The 19,447-nt window shown below is 39.3% G+C and overlaps 4 protein-coding genes across 6 annotated transcripts; 3 read left to right on the top strand and 1 right to left on the bottom strand.

Annotated features, from left to right (window-relative positions):
• Positions 1 to 333: 333 nt before the first annotated feature.
• Positions 334 to 2,127, bottom strand: zcchc10 (zinc finger, CCHC domain containing 10). The gene is made up of 4 exons (XM_077592449.1): positions 1,994 to 2,127; positions 1,404 to 1,565; positions 1,249 to 1,287; positions 334 to 911 (listed from the first exon to the last, which is right to left on the bottom strand). Exons 1-4 carry the CDS (start codon positions 2,032 to 2,034, stop codon positions 677 to 679), a joined length of 477 nt encoding a protein of 158 aa, XP_077448575.1. The 5' UTR covers positions 2,035 to 2,127; the 3' UTR covers positions 334 to 676.
• Positions 2,128 to 3,350: 1,223 nt separating this feature from the next.
• Positions 3,351 to 10,716, top strand: hspa4a (heat shock protein 4a). Of its 2 annotated transcripts, XM_077592448.1 has the most exons (20): positions 3,351 to 3,467; positions 3,552 to 3,735; positions 4,757 to 4,814; positions 4,891 to 5,031; positions 5,210 to 5,332; positions 5,448 to 5,547; positions 5,969 to 6,102; positions 6,172 to 6,416; positions 6,488 to 6,564; positions 6,689 to 6,840; positions 6,932 to 7,038; positions 7,317 to 7,450; positions 7,607 to 7,788; positions 8,263 to 8,340; positions 8,431 to 8,580; positions 8,830 to 8,955; positions 9,041 to 9,148; positions 9,250 to 9,369; positions 9,586 to 9,747; positions 10,069 to 10,716. In XM_077592448.1, the coding sequence occupies exons 2-20, from the start codon at positions 3,629 to 3,631 to the stop codon at positions 10,267 to 10,269; spliced, it is 2,505 nt and encodes an 834-aa protein (XP_077448574.1). In that variant the 5' UTR covers positions 3,351 to 3,467; positions 3,552 to 3,628; the 3' UTR covers positions 10,270 to 10,716. The 2 variants fall into 2 exon arrangements, with proteins under 2 accessions (XP_077448574.1, XP_077448573.1); XM_077592447.1 differs by having other exon boundaries at positions 3,418 to 3,735.
• A 382-nt stretch (positions 10,717 to 11,098) lies between these two features.
• On the top strand, positions 11,099 to 14,772 carry rnf14 (ring finger protein 14). Of its 2 annotated transcripts, none has more exons than XM_077593007.1 (9): positions 11,099 to 11,212; positions 11,450 to 11,605; positions 11,796 to 11,926; positions 12,000 to 12,192; positions 12,260 to 12,630; positions 12,717 to 12,945; positions 13,382 to 13,554; positions 13,825 to 13,955; positions 14,051 to 14,772. In XM_077593007.1, exons 2-9 carry the CDS (start codon positions 11,458 to 11,460, stop codon positions 14,109 to 14,111), a joined length of 1,437 nt encoding a protein of 478 aa, XP_077449133.1. In that variant the 5' UTR covers positions 11,099 to 11,212; positions 11,450 to 11,457; the 3' UTR covers positions 14,112 to 14,772. The 2 variants fall into 2 exon arrangements, with proteins under 2 accessions (XP_077449133.1, XP_077449134.1); XM_077593008.1 differs by lacking the exon at positions 11,099 to 11,212 and adding an exon at positions 11,224 to 11,288.
• A 425-nt stretch (positions 14,773 to 15,197) lies between these two features.
• On the top strand, positions 15,198 to 18,354 carry endou2 (endonuclease, polyU-specific 2). Its single transcript, XM_077593010.1, has 7 exons — positions 15,198 to 15,350; positions 15,829 to 16,022; positions 16,311 to 16,419; positions 16,660 to 16,781; positions 16,896 to 17,008; positions 17,140 to 17,293; positions 18,100 to 18,354. Exons 2-7 carry the CDS (start codon positions 15,921 to 15,923, stop codon positions 18,352 to 18,354), a joined length of 855 nt encoding a protein of 284 aa, XP_077449136.1. The 5' UTR covers positions 15,198 to 15,350; positions 15,829 to 15,920.
• Positions 18,355 to 19,447: the final 1,093 nt, after the last annotated feature.

The following is a 19,447-nucleotide window of genomic DNA, read 5'->3' as shown; positions in this document are numbered from 1 at the left end:
AATATAATTAATTTCTTAAATAGACAATTGACAGATTGCAGCTCAATTATATATCAGTAAAAAATCTTATAACTTCATATGATAGAGTTGTTTCATGAGCCTATGTCAAACTGTAAAGAAATAAAAATTAAATCCAAATTACCAAATTAAATTAATCAAATTAGCTGAATCGAACCTGACCTCTTTACAATCTGCATATTGATTTGATATAAAAGGAAATTATTCCAAATCCCTGCTATTGGCTGGCAACCAGTCCTTGCTGTGTAGCCCATCATTAATTGGGCTTGGCTCCAGCACCCCCAGAAGATAAAGGAATTAATATAACAAATCCAGTTTTCACATGTGCACATCTTTATTTCGTGTCCTTTAACAGCTTGCATTTTAACATTTTCTATAAGTGGCAACGTTGTAAGATTTACAGATGAAATCTTGCTAAAATGTTCTTTAGTCATGATAGAATACAAAAAGATCGTTACACAACTTGAATATCGGAAACAGCTGACCTGAGCGCAGAATCAAAAAGCAAGAAATGTAATAATAATCCCAAATCAGCTCTTTGTACATTTGTAACAAATCTGTACAAGCAGTTTTCCATCTAATCAGGAATGGCTAAGTTAAACTGCTAATAAAAAACAAACAAACAAAAACAGACTACACTAGTAAGGCTGTCTTATTCTCATTTCTTTTTCTTCTTTTTCTTCAGAGGTTCTTGATCTGAATCGCTGTTGCTTCCAGAGTCTGAGCTGTCCGCAGATGACGATGTTAAAGAGGAGGTAGAAGATGAGGAGCTGTCGTCATCATCACTGCTGGAGTCATCATCTGAAGATGAGCTGGAATCGTCGCTGCTATCTGAAGATGTGTCACTGGACGTGCCATCTGAATCACTGCTACTCCCGCTTGAGTCTTCAGCACTGAGAACACATTTGCGCCACATTCATGAAACATGTTTACTAAAGGGAGAAGAATGGAACCGAAAGCAAGGAGGAGGTAATCCAAGTGGCATGTTTAGATTAAAAATAATCTAGTTATAGAAAAACCTATTTAGGGGAGGCAATTATTGGCATTTCCAATCATTTCAAGGTAGGAAAAATGATATGCTATAAAAGTAGCATCACAGAATAAATTAATAACATCATACCATTATACCAATAAATTAATAGGTGGAATCATTTTCAAGAGCTTTTTGTATCCACCATATGTAGTATTCGAATGACATTTTCTCTTGTGTAGCTAAAGAAAGCAGCTTACTTCTTAGTTTTCTTCTCACTGGCGTTTTGTTGTCCTGGTCTGTGGGAAAAAACAAAAAAAATCAGCTCGTTAACCCATGTTCTTGTATGAGGGGTTAAGATCAAAGTGAGACTATCCTAACCTTGTGGTTCATGTGATAAAAGGAGTTGCCTTACCCGGTGATGCTCAGGTTTTTATTCTCGAACTCTTTAATCTTTTTCTTCATTTCAACTGTCCTCGAAGGTCTGTGCACATATTTCCGCTTCCCCGTGCATTCGTACGTCCAATGTCCCATCTCCAAACACTTCTGGCAACGCACGTGTTGTTTGTTTGCCTCTCTAAAGTTAACGAACAGTGAAAAAGGACAATGAATGATGAACTGTTCGATTTTGATGAACGTATTTGTTAGGGATAATTTGCAAAAGCAGGAGTGCTTTGTACATAGCCACATCGATATGTCGCGCCCAATAAGCAGTTTTGAATAAATTCTAGTATTACTTGGTACGCTTCAATCAAACCTTATTATGTGTAAGGATTTTTTTCACGATAAACAGGAGAAAATCGTCAGTTTCGGGATTTTAAAAATGAGATTTCGCATTCGAGTGAAAGACGACGTAGCGTTTCAGTTCAATTTAAGGCCGGTACGGTTTACCATTTGCGTAAACCAACTCAACAAAATGTGAACCAGTACTCCGAAATAGCATCTAAATAGTCACTCATTGGGCATATGTGTACTTTTTATTTAGGTAATTAAGCTAATACTCACGCCTGTCGCCTAGCTATTATTCTGTGCATGGGAGTCGCCATCTTTAGTTTTACTTTTATTCCTCGTTGGTGAAGAAATCCAGCACGTCTTTTAACAACAGGTTTTTGGTTACGCCCTCTCTGGCAATTATTGTGTACTACAACAATGAAGTAACAAGCTTTGCTTAGATTATTTGAGTGTTTTTTTATTTATTTAAACTCTAAAATAAATAGTATTTGCCTACTTCTTCCACACAATCATCCAATTTATAATAATTAAAATTAAGGAATATTCAACGGACCCAAGACCCTAAAGAAAAACACCACGGTTACTACTATTACCACTGTTTGCAACTCAATACATTCATAGAGCATTTTAAAAAGAAACAGTAGCAGAAACAAATTGAGATATGTTCATTAAATTGAAAATACAGCAAATAAAGAAAAAGGACATGAATCTTGGTTATTACTACATTACATACATTACATACATTACATACATTACATACATTACATACATTACATACATTACATACATTACATACATTACATACATTACATACATTACATACATTACATACATTACATACATTACATACATTACATACATTACATACATTACATACATTACATACATTACATACATTACATACATTACATACATTACATACATTACATACATTACATACATTACATACATTACATACATTACATACATTACATACATTACATACATTACATACATTACTACTACTACTAGTACTAGTAGTACTAGTAGTACTACTAGTACTACTAGTACTACTAGTACTATGAGTACTACTAGTACTACTAGTACTACGAGTACTACTAGTTCTAGTACTACTACTACTAGTACCACTACTAGTACTACTAGTACTAGTACTAGTACTAGTACTACTAGTACTACTACTAGTACTATTACTAGTACTACTACTAGTACTACTAGTACTACTAGTACTAGTACTACTAGTACTACTACTAGTACTATTACTAGTACTATTACTAGTACTACTACTAGTACTATTACTAGTACTACTACTAGTACTACTACTAGTACTAGTACTACTACTAGTACTACTACTGCTACTTTTTGCCATTCATAAGATTCATAGAGCGTTTTAAAAAGAAACAGTACCCAAAACAAAGTGATATAAGGTTCATTAAATTGAAAATACAGTTTAAAAAGAAAAACTAACATTAACCCTGATAAGAAAAACATATTAAGATCTGTTTAAATTTATCGACTCGAACAAAAATGGTTTAATGATAAAACCTGGACGAAAATAATAATCTAGAAACACGCTCTAGGGACTTTTAAAACCGGCAAAATATTCGGACAGGTTTGGAAAGATCCAGAATGATGTTTCTGGAAACCCAGATCTCACGATACCTGGTGGCGAGACTTCACTAGGCCACATTGAGACACCAAGCAAGCAGCGCAGTACAGATCGGAAATTCGGAGCACCGGTCGCTCAACGGTGGGGATTATGTCTGCATGTTATAGTAGCCCAACTTAGCCCAACCTTATAACTTCTTCTCTGAACTTTCACATTATTGAACAGTCATACGCGTGTCGTGTTGGTCATAATTTGCCGGCGTACGTAAGGACGCAAGTGAAGTTTGAAGACTCAGTCTGAAGATGTCTGTGGTGGGATTTGACTTGGGCTTTCAAAGCTGCTATGTCGCCGTAGCCCGAGCCGGTGGTATCGAGACCGTCGCCAATGAGTTCAGCGACAGATGCACACCGTAAGTACTCTTACTGAGTTGTTGATCCGCCTCGATTAACAAGGAAGTATCGTTCTATATTTTTTTATTATTATTTTGTGGTTGTCCTACTGATGTTGGTGTTAATGACACACGTGAACGCAGCGCTTCCTCTGTCTAAAAATGCTGTTAGCGGCACTTGATTTATTCAATACAGGCTTTAAATATCGGTGCTGGTTTGAATGAACTTTTGATTTATGAATCGAATTTTTACAGTTTGTATCTTGTACACATCGTAACTATATGTGCCCACCCAAGCTAGCTTTGTTAGCTGAGATCATAGTTTTTTTATTAACTGTAACCATCAGGTCGTTAAACGCATTCACCAGGGAACGACGGGCGGGCGGTGCATGTTCTTGTACTCGTTGACGTTCACGAGTGACTTAGCACCGCCCAACCGGAATACCAAGGTGATGGAGGCAGTCCATGCTTGTTGGAAAATTCTAGCATTACCTACGGAAATAACTTCTCGTATATGTATATAGATTTACACGAAATTTTGAAATTTGGCAGTTCTACATTAATCAACACATGTTTTTATTGCAACTGGTGGGAAAATATTCAATTAAATCAAGAAATATAACCATAATAAAATAATTAATCAACTTAAAAATCTTCATCAATAATAAAATATATATATTTTAATTAAAATATAAAAACTAAAACTAAAATAATTAAATGAAATAAAAACTCGATGTACTGTGTGTCTGAATCAAAACATTGTAATTACCACTGATATTTAGGGCACACGCACACACCCACACACTCACACGCACACGCACGCACGCACGCACACGCCCACGCACGCACACGCCCACGCACGCACACACACGCACACGCACGCACACACGCACGCACACACATAATAACCAGAAATCCACTTGTCTTAATACTACTGGAAATTGGACTGGAAGTTTGTGTTTGAAATTTTAACACAACTATAAGTAAACTAATTAATGTAATAAATGTCCCCTAATGAGAATGAATTTTTGAATGTTCCCAGGTCCTTCGTTTCATTTGGACAACGGAATCGATTTATAGGAGCTGCAGCCAAGAGCCAGGTGAGTACTCCTTCCAGGAAAAAAAAGTACAACATACGTAATAATGTCTTTTTCATCTTTCTTTCCTCGGTTGTAGGTGGTGACCAACTGTAAAAACACAGCACAGGGTTTTAAGCGATTCCATGGACGGCCTTTCTCAGATCCCTATGTTCAGTCGGTCAAGTCCAATTTGGTGTATGACTTGGCACAAATGCCTTCGGGATCAACTGGTTTAAAGGTGAAAGGCTTTATAATCATATTATGATTCCATGTTATACCAGTACTACTGAAGCACCATGATATCTGCCTGTAAAATTATAAAATTCAGATAATACCATATATTCAAGCTTGGCACCCCTGCGCAGCTTCACAGTGTGGGAACAATTTTCAAAAAAATGTGTCTTTCAAAATGTCAGGTGATGTACTTGGAGGAGGAAAAGTTGTTCAGTATGGAGCAAGTGTCAGCCATGCTTCTAACCAAGCTGAAGGAGACGGCTGAAAGCGACCTGAAGAAACCTGTGGCCGACTGCGTCATCTCTGTAAGAAACGCTGGAGGAATTGAAATTCAAACGCTGTTTGTAGTTGTTAAATAGTTTTAATATGACCACCGCATCACTTATTTTTGCATTAGTGTGCATTTATTTCACTCCACAGGTTCCGTGTTATTTCACGGACACGGAGAGAAGATCTGTCATGGATGCTGCGCAGATTGCAGGCCTCAACTGTCTGCGACTAATGAACGAGACCACAGCCGGTACTTGGGCACGCACTGCCAACTGTATCACGATTCATTTCTTTTTTTTACAGTGGCACCTGTATAATTTAAAAAAAAACAACGCCCTTCAATCTGTAATTAGAACAACAGTCATCTCAATGACATTGATTGCAGTGGACTCTGTTTGACATTTTTTTATTGTTTAATATGAGTCATAAATTCATATGTGCCACTATAGTGTGACTGCATAGTTTCACTAACATGCTGAAAATGTGATTTATGCTTTTCTATGTATACTCCAGTCACCCGCAAACTTATTATGCTGCTCAGAATTCAAAGATTGTCTTTTTCTATCTCCTTTCTTCTTTCTTTTTAAATTGTTCAGCAAAGTCTATTTGTTCGACGCTACAACAATGAGCAGAGACATAACATTACAATTGTCTTTTTATTTTTATTGCAGTGACTTTGGCTTATGGAATCTATAAGCAGGACCTACCAGGTCCGGAAGAGAAGCCAAGAAATATTGTGTTTGTAGATGTGGGTCACTCTGGTTACCAGGTTTCTGTTTGTGCCTTTAATACCGGAAAGCTTAAGGTGACTATTCGAATAATGAATTTTTACCGTCACAGCTGGCCGTCCAATGTTAACCACGTACTCTTTCAGGTACTGGCGACGGCGTTTGATTCGGAACTGGGTGGGAAGTACTTTGACGATATCTTGGTGAAGCACTTCTGTGAGGAATTTGCCAAGAAGTACAAACTGGACGTAAGGTCCAAGCCTCGTGCGCTAGTGCGCCTCTACCAGGAGTGCGAGAAGCTCAAGAAACTGATGAGCGCCAACTCCTCCGATCTGCCCCTCAACATTGAGTGTTTCATGAATGACATTGATGTGTCTAGTAAGCTTAACAGGTGAGGTCCAGAAGTCGATATGCTAAACCACCAGCAACCATGATAATGGTCTTTGTTTTCTGTGTCCACAGAGGTCAGTTTGAGGAGCAATGCGCAGGGCTGCTAGCCAAAGTGGAAGCCCCTTTGCGCAGCATCATGGAGCAAGCGAGTGAGTGCATGTCCGTTCAATGATGGTTGTATTGTCCATTGTCAACAAGACATTTTGATGGACTCAAAAGGCTCAACATCTTGGATTGAATTCCAATTTTGTGCCCTTTTCTACCTCATCCCAGAGTTGAGGAAAGAAGATGTGTACGCAGTGGAGATAGTTGGCGGTGCCTCCAGAATTCCCGCCATCAAAGAACGCATCAGCAAGTTCTTCGGCAAAGAGCTGAACACTACTCTGAATGCAGATGAGGCTGTAGTCAGAGGCTGTGCACTGCAGGTACTGTTGTCTTGGTTACTTTCTTACAGCAAGGATAAAAATGCAACATTTTTCGTTTTTATTTTGCAAATGACCTCTTTCCTTCACACAGTGTGCCATCTTGTCTCCGGCCTTCAAAGTCAGAGAGTTCTCCATCACGGATGTTGTCCCTTACTCTATTTCTCTTAAATGGAACTCTGCAGCAGAGGAAGGACAGAGGTAAACGGTCATTCATAGTATTTAATTGCGTTCAAGTAACATCAGATTTGCGGGCCTCTTGTTCACATGGTCAGCTGCTTAGTTCAACACTAAATGAAACAACAAAGAAATGAAAACTAGCGACCTGGTTTTAGTTGAGTTGACCTCTGAAATGTTGAAATTCAGGCTTTCCAACTTTGTGAATTCAATAAAAATCCACAGAAGTTTGTATTTATCTCATAGCTCTTTCTTTTTAGAGGGCTTTCTCTTGACCTGCACTCTCTTTTTCCCATTGACAGCGATTGTGAAGTTTTCCCAAAGAACCATGCCGCTCCCTTCTCCAAAGTGTTGACTTTTTATCGAAAGGAGGCCTTTCTCCTCGAAGCGTACTACAACAAACCCAAGGAGCTGTCCTATCCCAGCACCTCCATAGGTATAGTGCATCCTTGGACATTCATGCTTCATTGTGTTCATTCGCTAGCCTAATGCAAACCAATTTTGCTGACTACATATATCACCCTTTAAGAAAAATGGCATTCTTACACAATATGTTAGCCACAGAAGAAGAGTTAACAGTTTCCACCCACAGGCCAGTTCCGGATCCAAAATGTGGTCCCTCAGTCATCTGGAGAGAGTGCCAAAGTGAAGGTCAAGGTTCGTGTCAACATCCACGGCATATTCAGCGTGGCAAGTGCTTCCCTCATAGAGGTGGTGAAGGCAACAGATGGTGAGGAACCAATGGAGACAGACCAGACAGCCAAGGATGAGGAGGTTTGTGTGGTCTCCATTTGCACTTTCTACAGGCGAGGGGCTTGGGTTCATGTTGGGATTACTTTCACAGTGTCTGGTCACGCCTCACATTAACATTCAGTTTGTCATTGTGGTGGAATTTGGCAGGCAGGTTCCATGAGTTCCCTTTTGTGTCGCGGTTGTATTCATCATCGTGTTAGGTGACTTGCTTTCAAAATATTGTCTTCCTATTACTTGGTTTCAAATGATAATACAGTTAGGATGGGCACCCTCCAACACACAACAGTAAAATGGGTATGAAAAGAATGAAGTAATTTGCTTCATTACGTAAGAATGTCATCAAGCGGGACAATAAAGCAAACTAGAGTGTCTGCTTTACTTTTATTATTTTAATGGCCTAAAATTGGTTTTGAGTGGAAATGTTTTACAGTCATTTTGGCTCAAAATGTAATAAAGGCAGACCGAAATGTGTTTTTCTTATTGTTTTTGCATCAGAACAAAATGCAAGTAGACCAGGAAGATAAGAAAGGAGTTCCAGGAGTAGAAAAAAAAGTTGACCCAGAGGAGATGGAGGTAAAATTGCTGTTTAAGAATTAATTTTATGTCAAATGTAGGTCTTTTTATTGTGGTATATCCTCATTTTTATATCGTACACATTTTCAGACGGCGACAGAGGAAAGCAAGCAAGAGAAAAAGAATGAGCCTCATGCAAAGAAGGCCAAAGTGAAAACAAAGATGGTGGATCTGCCCGTTGAGACCAACTTGTACTGGCAGCTGTCTACTGATGTCCTAAATATGTTTGTGGAGAATGAGGTAATGTTTTCAAAAGCAGCGGGCATGCCCAGCATGCAGTCCAAGAGGTTTTGCTTTAGCCGACTGTTGCTCTTTTTTTATCCCCTAGCAATAGCGAATGTTACTCAAATTCATTATTATGAATGTGGAATCTGTGAAGTACAATCTGGAAACTGAATGTGGCAGTTGCACTGTATATCTGCTGACTTAGCTTTTGGGAAAAGTCCCCCCGGTGCTTCTCCAAACAACATTTTTATTGAACACCTTTAGGGGAAGATGATAATGCAAGATAAACTGGAGAAGGAGAGGAACGATTCTAAGAACAGTGTGGAGGAGTATGTGTATGAAATGAGAGAGAAGTTATATGGCACCTTGGAGAAGTTTGTCAAAGAAGCGGTAAGAAAACTTGTTTGGAAATGCATTTATTCACATTTTCTATTCTTGCGTGACATTTACAGTTCTCATGAATAAATACCCTCAGGAACGTGATGCCTTTGCAACCAAACTGGAGGACACAGAGACTTGGCTGTATGAGGATGGAGAGGACCAGCAGAAGCAAGTTTACATTGACAGACTGGCAGAACTGAAGGTAACGATCACGGATAGGATTGAAAGCGTTGACTGGGATTGCAAGATTACTTGATAATTGATTCAAACATTCACTCTAACTTCTACCTATTGTGTCCTCAGAAAATCGGGCAGCCTATTGTTGAGAGAGCCATGGAAGCTGAAGAGCGGCCAAGGGCATTTGAGGAGCTGGGCAGGCATATTCAAATGTACATGAAGGTCATCAATGCCTACAAGGCAAAGGTAACTGCAACAATTTTTGGTGCTACAAATGTTTGCCAAAAGACTTGGAAAACCAAAACCATACAGTTTGAAGGCTCATTTAATGATGTTTAATTATTGAACATGTTCTGAGGCTGGGATGGAACACTTGGTTTGCATTGACGTGTCTAAATCAGAGTTCCTAAAATGTGAAAAGTGGCTGTGTCATCGAAAATAAAGCCCATTGTCTCCCTAAAGGAGGAGCAATTTGCACACTTGGAAGAGCTGGAGGTGACACGAGTGGAGAAACTGGTGAACGACGCCATGGCGTGGATGAACAACAAGATGAACCTGCAAAACAATCAGGAACTCACCCTGGACCCGGTTGTCAAAATCACAGAGATTCAGGCCAAGTCCAAGGTATGCAAGTCATGGTCTCATGTTCCATACAAAGTGGAACGGTACTTACTGTACAACGATATTACTATTTAATAGTGCTTTATAGGGATTGTAGGAATAAACTATTGTTTGTTGTATGAGTTCGTCTATTGCGTTGAATTCCAAATTCTACTGTTTTGACCTTCTAGCAACATCGCAACATTGTGATAATATCAAAACGCATTTCATGAAGTATAATATGTGTCACATTTATCTTAATGGACAATTTTATTGTAATTCCCCCAACAAGCGATGCAAGATATTGATCTAGCATTTGTTTCTGCCATCATTATTTCTATGCAGGAGCTTTACTCAGCATGCAACCCTGTGCTGTCAAAGCCAAAGCCCAAGGTGGACCCTCCTAAAGAGAAGACTGACAACGGGCCCACCAATGGGCAGGAGGGAACAACAGAGGGCCAGCAACCCGAATCAGACAATATCCAACCCGCAGGCACAGAGCAGAAAGGGGCGGAGAACAAGCCTCCCGAAATGGACATTGACTAACCTTTCGTTATTTACACTCATTGTGTCGCGCTTGTGAGGATCTGGCAGTTTTCCTTTTTTCAGTTGTACTCACTGACTTGTTTTGCTTCATGTGTACAAACTAGTTCATTTACAAAGGTAACACTGGGATACGTGAATACGTATGTTTGTAGTATATACTGATCATGGGAAAAGGGCAGATTGAAAATTCTGGATCGTTTGGCTATTAACTTTTTTTTATGTATACTTAAGATTTTTTTTGGTATTTAGATTTAAAACAAGGTCTCAAATCTGCTATTGTGGAGTATTTCATCAGCTGGCTTAGCATTTCACAGTCATTTAGTTGTATAATCTTTTACTTGACTTTCGGTTTATCCCCTCAGGGGTTGCGTTTTTCTACAGAATGTTCAACCAGGTGCTGATGTTGATGCTACACCATCAAAAAGCAAAAATAAATGTTAAGAACTATTTTTTTTCATTCATTATCAAGTAGTAACCGAATAATGACCTTGATAATTCTACTTTCACTCCAATGTTCCATCCGAAAGGGCGAGAAATGCAACTTTGAAATAATATTTGTTTTTTCAAAGGTTCTTAAACATGCCTTAGGAGTTCAAAGGTGACTAGGGTTACATCACTTTGCTCCTTAGAATTTTCATTTAAAGTGGTGGAGTGACTAATAAGAATGTTAAATTGGGTCAAACGTTATACGAAATAATTGGAAGAGATATTGGTACAACTAAGTAGCCAATTTACATTTGAATTGGCAAGTCTCCAATATAGAAAATATTTTTCTGAGACTTTAAAAATGGACATAAATGCAAATGCATTAAGTGCACTTGCAATTTTAGCCTGCGAGTGTATTTTCTGAGTTGTGTAACGTGCGCTAGCACCTCCAGACCTGTGGGTGGCGCTGTGACTTAAGGGCGCCGTGCACACGTCTGTAGCTTCTGGCACTTTTAAGGTAAGCAACTATTTTTAAAACATCCTTGTCACGTGGCACCAGGTTTACTTTTCAAAATTACTTCACACGGATGAAGGTACAATGTTGACGCTCTTACAAGTTGAAGCTATTGCCGAGATCCGCTTCCTTGAAGAAAGCTAGCTCTGTAGCCGAGACTGGCTAAAGACTGATGATATTTCCGCACACGCCTCCTACTTAACTAGGACACCAATTTTTACTGCTAAATTGTTTTGCCAGGAATGTAAATGTCTCAGGACAAGGCAGACCAGGAGGACGAGTTGCTTGCCTTAGCAAGTATCTATGAGGAGGAGTTCCATCGAGAGGATTTAGCCCAGGGAGGAGAGATCCAGCTCTGCGTAAAGCTTCCACCCGGTTTCAAAGTTGTCGTCAATGGTACCGGGGAACAAATCGGCGACCTAATTAGCGATTCGCTGAGAAAAAATCAACTGTGCTAATCCTAATCCATAACATTATTTTTCATCAGAGTTAATTTGTGAATTGTAACTGGAGTTAGCACTCTACTGTAGTTCTCAGAGGCTCAACTATCGTTGAGTCTCTTACTACTATTGTGACTCTCTTCCAGGAGAGAAGAAAACCGAATATAATATCAGCTTCTTGCCTCCTTTGGTTGTCAACTTTGAGCTCCCTGAAGACTACCCATCGAAAAATTCACCAAGCTTCACCATCAGCTCAAAATGGATGACCAGAGGACAGGTGTGACCTAGGACTGCAGATCATCTATCCATCCCAACCTGTAACTCGTCCTCTATTTGCTCTCACTCATCAGATGAGCTCCCTTTGCCGACGCTTAGATGAACTATGGGAGGAGAACCAAGGCTGCGTGGTTCTCTTCACGTGGATTCAGTTCCTCAGCGAGGAGGTGTTGGAATTCTTGGGCATCCACTCTCCCCTCCTCGTCACCAAGCATGAAAGTAAAGCGAGCGGGGAACGCAGCAGGAAACCCGATCACGCGGTCACAGGTAAAACAATAGTGCTATTGGTCACTGGCGCAGAAGATTTTCAGTTATTTTTCTCCATCTTGTGCAGATGTGACACAGCTTGGGGGTCCTTGCGAAACCCCAGAGGACATAAGAGAGCTGAAAAAGGACAAGCGTGACCAGCAGTCCCCGTTGGACCCGCGAGCCATCGTGTCCTTGGACACCCGTGCTGACCTCCTACCTCATCTGCTCGACTTTGACGAGGCGCAATGCCAGAAGGTTTTTGACAGCACTCAGTTCTCCTGCGCCATTTGCTTTTCGGAGAAGCGTGGCGCCGACTGCGTGTGCTTCAAGGAGTGCCAGCATGTCTACTGCAAGGCTTGCATGAGCGAATACTTCCAGATCCAAATAAAGGACGGCAACGTGCAGTGCCTTAATTGCCCGGAGCCCAAGTGCTCCTCTTTAGCCACGCCTATGCAGGTACCGAATTGCCATATGGTGTGTTCTCTATGTAAAGTGAGTTTAAAATGTTTTGCCGCCTTGTTTCTGGTTTACGTACTCGCTAGGTCAAGCAACTGGTGGACGAGGAGCTGTTCGCCCGCTACGACCGCCTCCTGCTCCAGTCCAGTCTGGATGGCATGGCCGACGTGGTGTACTGCCCCCGCTACTCCTGCGGAACGGCGGTCATGGTGGAGCCTGATACCACCATGGGCATCTGCTCTGTGTGCCAGTATGCTTTTTGCACGCTGTGTAAGATGGGCTACCACGGGCTCTCTCACTGTAAGATACCTGCAGGTAACTTGATTGATAGGCACCTTTCAGCGCAAAATTCACCTAAATTTGAAGTCTTTTTCCATCTGAACTTTGGTAGATTATGTGCGTAGTTAATTTTGTACTAGCCATTGTAAAAGAGGGAAGTTCATGGAATTCAGTAGAGTAATGTTAAGTCACTATATTGAGTATCTTCCTTAAGAAAATATGTTTAAAGCTACATTGTCGTTCAAATTCCAGTCAGCTTAGATGTTTCCAGGTATGGCCAATATGAGTAAAACTTGGAACTCTAAGATGCCTGGCAGACATGAATTGAGTTTATCTTAGTGTCATTTCTGGAAAAAAATATTTTTTCATATTAAAAATTGAGCCTATTCATTCACAAATTGTTGTTTTGTATTTGTAATTGTCGATTTGAAGACTAAATATTGTATTTTGTTGATCCTCTCTCGTAAAACAGAAGAATTACGCAGCCTCCGAGATGAGTACCTGTCGGCCACGGTCGAGGGCAAAAAGTTTATGGAAAAGCGATTTGGCAAAAAAGTGATCCAGAAAGCTGTGGAAGAGTCCTTCAGCAGAGACTGGCTCAGTGAAAACTGCAAAAGCTGCCCATACTGTGGCACTAATATACAGGTGGGTGTTTGTCCTGTAGATCACTGGCTGCTGACATATTTATAGGAACCTGAATTCAAAGGTTGAAAAGTAAATATACTATTCACTACCCTAATAAGGCATTTATAATCCTTTAACTTCCAGCCCAGGTATAAATGTAGTATTCAAAGAGTATGTGTTGTTTTAAAATCACTGTTAACAGCAGTAGACGTCCAATTGCATTTTCATACAAATGTAATTTAATATGGATGAATTTGAACTTTATATTATTCCATTATTGTGCGAGTATAGAAAGTGGACGGCTGCAACAAAATGACGTGCACCTCTTGCCGGCATTATTTCTGCTGGTTGTGCCTGGGCCTGCTCAACAAAGCCAACCCATACAGTCACTTTAACAACCCACACTCGCCCTGCTACAATCAGTGAGTCACTCCTTCCTCCTCATGTCAAGACACCTTTTTTCTTTCATTAGACACTCTTAAATGTCATTTTCTTTTCTCTCTCCCCCTTGCTTAAGGCTCTTCCAAGGTGTAGATCTGGATGATGATGATGCCTTATGGAGTGATGAAGAAGACTGATGTTCTTTGTAGTGCTCACCACCTGAATGCACTTTATTGTATATCGCTGTCTTTGGGTTTTTTGGGGGCGATTCTCGCATGGCAACGTCAGGAACATGAATTTATTGTAGGGGAAAAAATAGCATCCAGACTAGATGAACTTGCCATGGATTTTATACATTGCGTGTATATACAGAACAGAAATGAGCACATTACAACTGGTGTATTTTTGAAATGAGCTCTAATGCAGACAGCTAGCCCCTCCACAAATGTTTTAGTAAAGAGTTAATTTAGTCTGTCAGTCCAAAGAAAATTATTGAGGTTTTAAGTTTCAACGAAGTTAAATTACAGACTGTTGTTGTTGCACATGTTGCCAAAAGCTACTATCCAAAGGAGAGTTGCAGAGTTGGTATGATTACTCGTTTTTGTAAACTCTTTTTACCCGAAGAGAATGTTTACTTTTTTTGTTTTCCATGTTACCCAATTCATATTCCAGCAAACAACACTTCGTTGATACTTTAACTCACCATAACTGTCATCACTAAGCCCCTTATTCTGCTACAAAATGAAATATACGTCCCGCATCTGGAATTATAATCATGTATTCAGCAGCAGTCCTTTAATAAATATCTGTTGACATTTTGAAAAAGCTCGAGTATTTCCCTACTTGAAAAAACACTTGTATAATTTTTATTGTTTTAAATCCCAAATTGAGGGTTGAGACCCAAAATTGGTGTCACCGCAGCCAGACTGAATTTTTTGGCAAGGGGATTTTTCATCATCACTTATCACTTTGTTAAACAGGATATGTTTTTGTATTCAAGGGTCCCACTGCAATGATTTCAAACTAATGCTAAGGTTCTGGCCCATAGGGTGTCTTACCAGTTGCCACCTGCAACGTGACCCATATTTGGGCCTGTAATCTAGGTGGCGGTGCTGTATGACCTGTGTGAGCGCAACAATAAAATACTAAAGAAACAAAAGAGCACCCGTTGGAGCCTGAGACTGAAAAGAGACGACAACATTGTTACCCCTTTGGCCAGAGTTGCTGACAGAGGACAACCCTTTAAAATGGCCCCTCTCTCTCTCTCTCCTGTTATACTGCCCTCCCATCAACACACACAGACTGACCGCTACTATGCTCCAAAAGATATTCTCTCACAAGCATAGGAAACCGTGAACAACATCTGAAGACCATCAGGAAGAAGGTGTGATTGCCTTGCTGAAGCTGGATTGTACTCCAACGGGGGGGAGAAAAAGGTCAGTGTGACATCATGGGCTCAGTGGTTCACCAGGAACTTCTCAAATTTAGGAGCATTGAAGTATTGCGTGTGCATAACATAGTATATTTTCAGCATATTCAGTGAAGCTAAGTACTACAGTTTATTTTTTTGTACAGTAACATGACATCAGTGTGAGTTCTTGATTATACACTAGTTTAACAAGTACTTGGAATCTTATATTTACTCCATGTTGAGTTGTTGTTTAGTCCCTGTTTATTTTTTAACGTGCCATATAATGGTGATACTAAAAAAGTCCAAAAAAGCCATTTTAACTTTCTCTCTGTTCAGTTCTTGATGGATTGTTTGGATTTTCTTTTTCTATCCTTTTGTACTGAAACGCAATTAAGGGAATTTAAGCAGACTCAGCAAAATTCACATCTTTGACTATTATGAGATTTGATCATTTACCAAAATACTTAAAAATTAACTATATGTTTTTTTTCTTTTCCATACAGCTTTACAACTTCTTATTTCAAATTGTAAGAAAAGGAAAGCACAAATATTAGAATCCACAGTTAATTGAAGACGCGACCTGAGCGGCCTTAACATGATTGCGAGTGAGAAAGAGCTGTCGGCCATGGTTCAGGAATTGTGGGATAATGATGTCAATCGTCTACGACCTGGAACCGACTACAGAATATCCTTGCAGGTGCAACACACACATTCATGTGCACACAACGCTACTACACGAACACTGTTTTCAAATGAAAATCAAGTGCTTAAAAGTAGGTCCAATCAGTGTAATGTGAGAGATGTTTAAAGGTTCATAAACCGTACAAATAAGTTTCACGTGTCAAAATAATGACACCTGTCACCTGCTTTCACCTCAATCAATCAATATTGTTATTGTTTGTCAACAGTGGGCCAATGAAGTCCTCTGAAACACTTGTTATGATTAGAGGTTACAAAAAAATGAATGTTACGTGACTTGTTTCAGGGCAAAGCCGGAGACACCATGGCCATCATTGACGACGACAACGACGGGGCGGGATATCCGCTGTTTAAATTTGTCGACGAAAATATTTTCCAGAAGGAGACCTTTTTAAGTGGGTATCATCTCCTGACAAGGCTTGTGGTGGCGACGAACTGTTGATGTGATTTGAGGAACTCCACTTTGACAAAAATTCTGTTCTACTGTTATTTTGTAGCATATTTTAGCAAATCTGAATTTTTTTTTAGAATTGGCACCAATTTGGAGTTGAGTTTTGCTCTTTCAAATGTTCAAGAGGTTAATTTTTCATAGAATCCATGGGTTTGTGCAAAGCAGAATGTTTTTTTTATTGCAGCATTTATCTCCTTGTTGGATAACTATGTGAGTGATACTGGGGAGCCAGAAATTGTTACCCCTGAGGAGGTGGCGGAGAACCACAAGTTCCTGGATTCTATTATTAAGACCCCCACTATGAAGGTACGCTGTGAGGAGCTTGAATTGCAGGCATTTTCTTCACCGCCCTCTTGCACCCATCACATTATTATTATATTGTTTTATTCTCATTGCAAGGCATGTTCATGTTTGTTACAGATAGCTCATAAATACCTGGTGGACAAGAAGCTATCCCCCCAAGATGAGAAACAATTCAAAGAGCAGCTCTACAGAATCTGGTTTGAACTCTATGCAAGGAAAGGCTCCAGCAGGTGGGTGCAATCTGATTAAAACATGGACGTTTCCAGCTATTTAGAATCATTAGTGAACCCGACAAACGTTTTTTGGGAGAACGCCAGAGCGGCCAAAAAGAACATGAAACTGAATTGCTTGTTCCATCCAGGCCGGATTCATCGGGTTTCGAACACGTGTTTGTCGGAGAAACCAGAGGAGGGCGGACGGTCATAGGCTTTCACAATTGGATCCAGCTTTACCTGCAGGAGAAGTTGGGACACATTGACTACAAAGGCTACAGCGTCACCGCCAATTCCCCGCAGGTACTCTGTTTGGAAAATTGCCTGAAAATGTTCACGTTTGAATATTGGGGAAAAAAGAGTGTTGCATTCTGATACCGATTGGTAGACAATGAGCTTGCAAACATTCCGATCCTGCCAAATAGATCACATTTGTGGTGTCATTTTAATAAGGGTTTGGCAAATGGGTTTGGATTAGTTTTACACAGAACCCAGCCAAAGTGACATAGCATGCTGAAAGTAAATAATTAGATTTTGTATGTGTTTATTTGGTGCAGTTCTCGCCATGCTTGGGTGCATTTAATTATTTGATGACTAAAAAGTGTTCATTTATTATTTTTATTAAGTTGGTTTTAATAGGGAAATAATTTGTTTATTGTCAATTTGTAATTAATTGAATTGACATTACTTTAATTTCAATTGTTAACTAAAACTAGCTAAAATAGGAAACAAGTGTTGTTTTTTTAATATGAACTTTGAAATCAAATTGCTATTTCATATAATTTGTACCCTTGATCATTTAGTATTAGCTTATTTATACTAGTTAATTAAAACTTTATAAATATAAAATTATGGTAAATGAATTATTTTAATCTAGCAATTTCAAGAAAGAATGGCTAAATCGATACGTTAATTAAACTAAATAAATATGCTTACGTATTTACGTATTGATTTTTATCTATTTTAAGATCACGCTATTGTAATATATAGAAAACATTATTTGATTTTAAAAAATGGTTAAATACACTATAATATTCATGCATATGCATTTAGGGTCTCATTTTTGCAAGCACTTTGTGACATATTCAGTAGATATCTGCTTCCCACAGCCGGACGAAAACAAGCACATTTTGGCCCTGCAGTTCAGCTGGAAAAACGGTATCAAGCCCAAAGGCAGCATCTTCATTGGCGTCAGTCCCGAGTTCGAGTTTGCCCTCTACACTTTGTGTTTCCTCAGCTCGCCCAATGAGCGGGTTAAAGTCCAGTTCAGTTTCTATGATGTGGAGATTGTGTGCCACCACTACAACCAGAAGCACATAGGTACCACTTACCCCATACTCCTTAAGTACCAGAAAAACACTTAACTTACATTGACATCTTGGGTTTTCAGACCAAAAAGTTTTACAGGTACTGTTGTTGTCTTTTTAATTATACCTGAAGATACAATAAAACCTTACAATACGTACCTTGTTATGGTTGGTTTTCCTGTACAGTGTACATCATTCACTTTAATTTACCTACTTCATTTCTCATTAAACTATTGCTAGCCGTTCTTTTGCTGAAAGCACTAGCAGCAATCATTCAATTGTCTATTGCCAATAATAGGTGTTTTTTAAAATACATTTTTTGAATGAGTTGATTTATTTTAAAGACAAAGTGATGATGGAAAAAAGATGGTATATTATGGACATTTTTTAAATCAAATAATGGAAAATATATGATATTACAGCAGATTGATATCAGGATGTGAAATGCTCTGAATCCAAATGTTGGCTTTTTGTGTTCTGAGGCATCAGCGTGTACAGCAAAATTGCTGACATTGCCCAAGCTGCCCTCCCAGCTTTTCCTTTTACTGAGTTCTGCGATGCTACCGGACTTGAATTTAATATAATTCTTGTGCTTGATTTATAAAAATAGCTAACAAAAAACACTGTTTACATTGAGTGTATTTTTACCAACTTCTATTCAATTAAATGACCTTCACTTGCTCAGTTTTGCAAAAATGCTGCTTTCTATTATGAGTTCCATGCTTTATTTACTCATGTATTGTTAAGCGGCCACCAGAGGACAGTCCTGTCTGTAAAATATCAGGCCAGATCATTTTCATAAAGGAGTTGTGGACGTTGCTGGGTTCACAGATAAGGGCACAAGTAAAAAATTGACTTAATATTTTGTTATTTTCTTCATTATGGTTGATTGTGTCAGTAATCATACCCCCCTGAATTTTTTGGTTTAGTATTCACAATTATATAAACACATTTATTGTTGTGCTTTCAATAGGTTGTATTTCCAAATATTGGTGTTTAATTTCTTTTGATATCTCACGAGTCACAACCTTGGGCTAAACTTGCAGACATGCAACCTTTCTACTTGATCTGTGTGGTGTCTACCTAGCATCAATTGACCTTACAACTTTCAAACTTGGGCAAGCCTTGTTGCCAGCCAGTCACAGGGCAC

This window comes from Stigmatopora argus, chromosome 22, assembly GCF_051989625.1.
Source record: "Stigmatopora argus isolate UIUO_Sarg chromosome 22, RoL_Sarg_1.0, whole genome shotgun sequence".
Classification (NCBI taxonomy): Eukaryota; Metazoa; Chordata; class Actinopteri; order Syngnathiformes; family Syngnathidae; genus Stigmatopora; species Stigmatopora argus.
The sequence above is the reverse complement of the archived record's forward strand: the minus strand, read 5'-3'. Positions and strand labels throughout refer to the sequence as shown.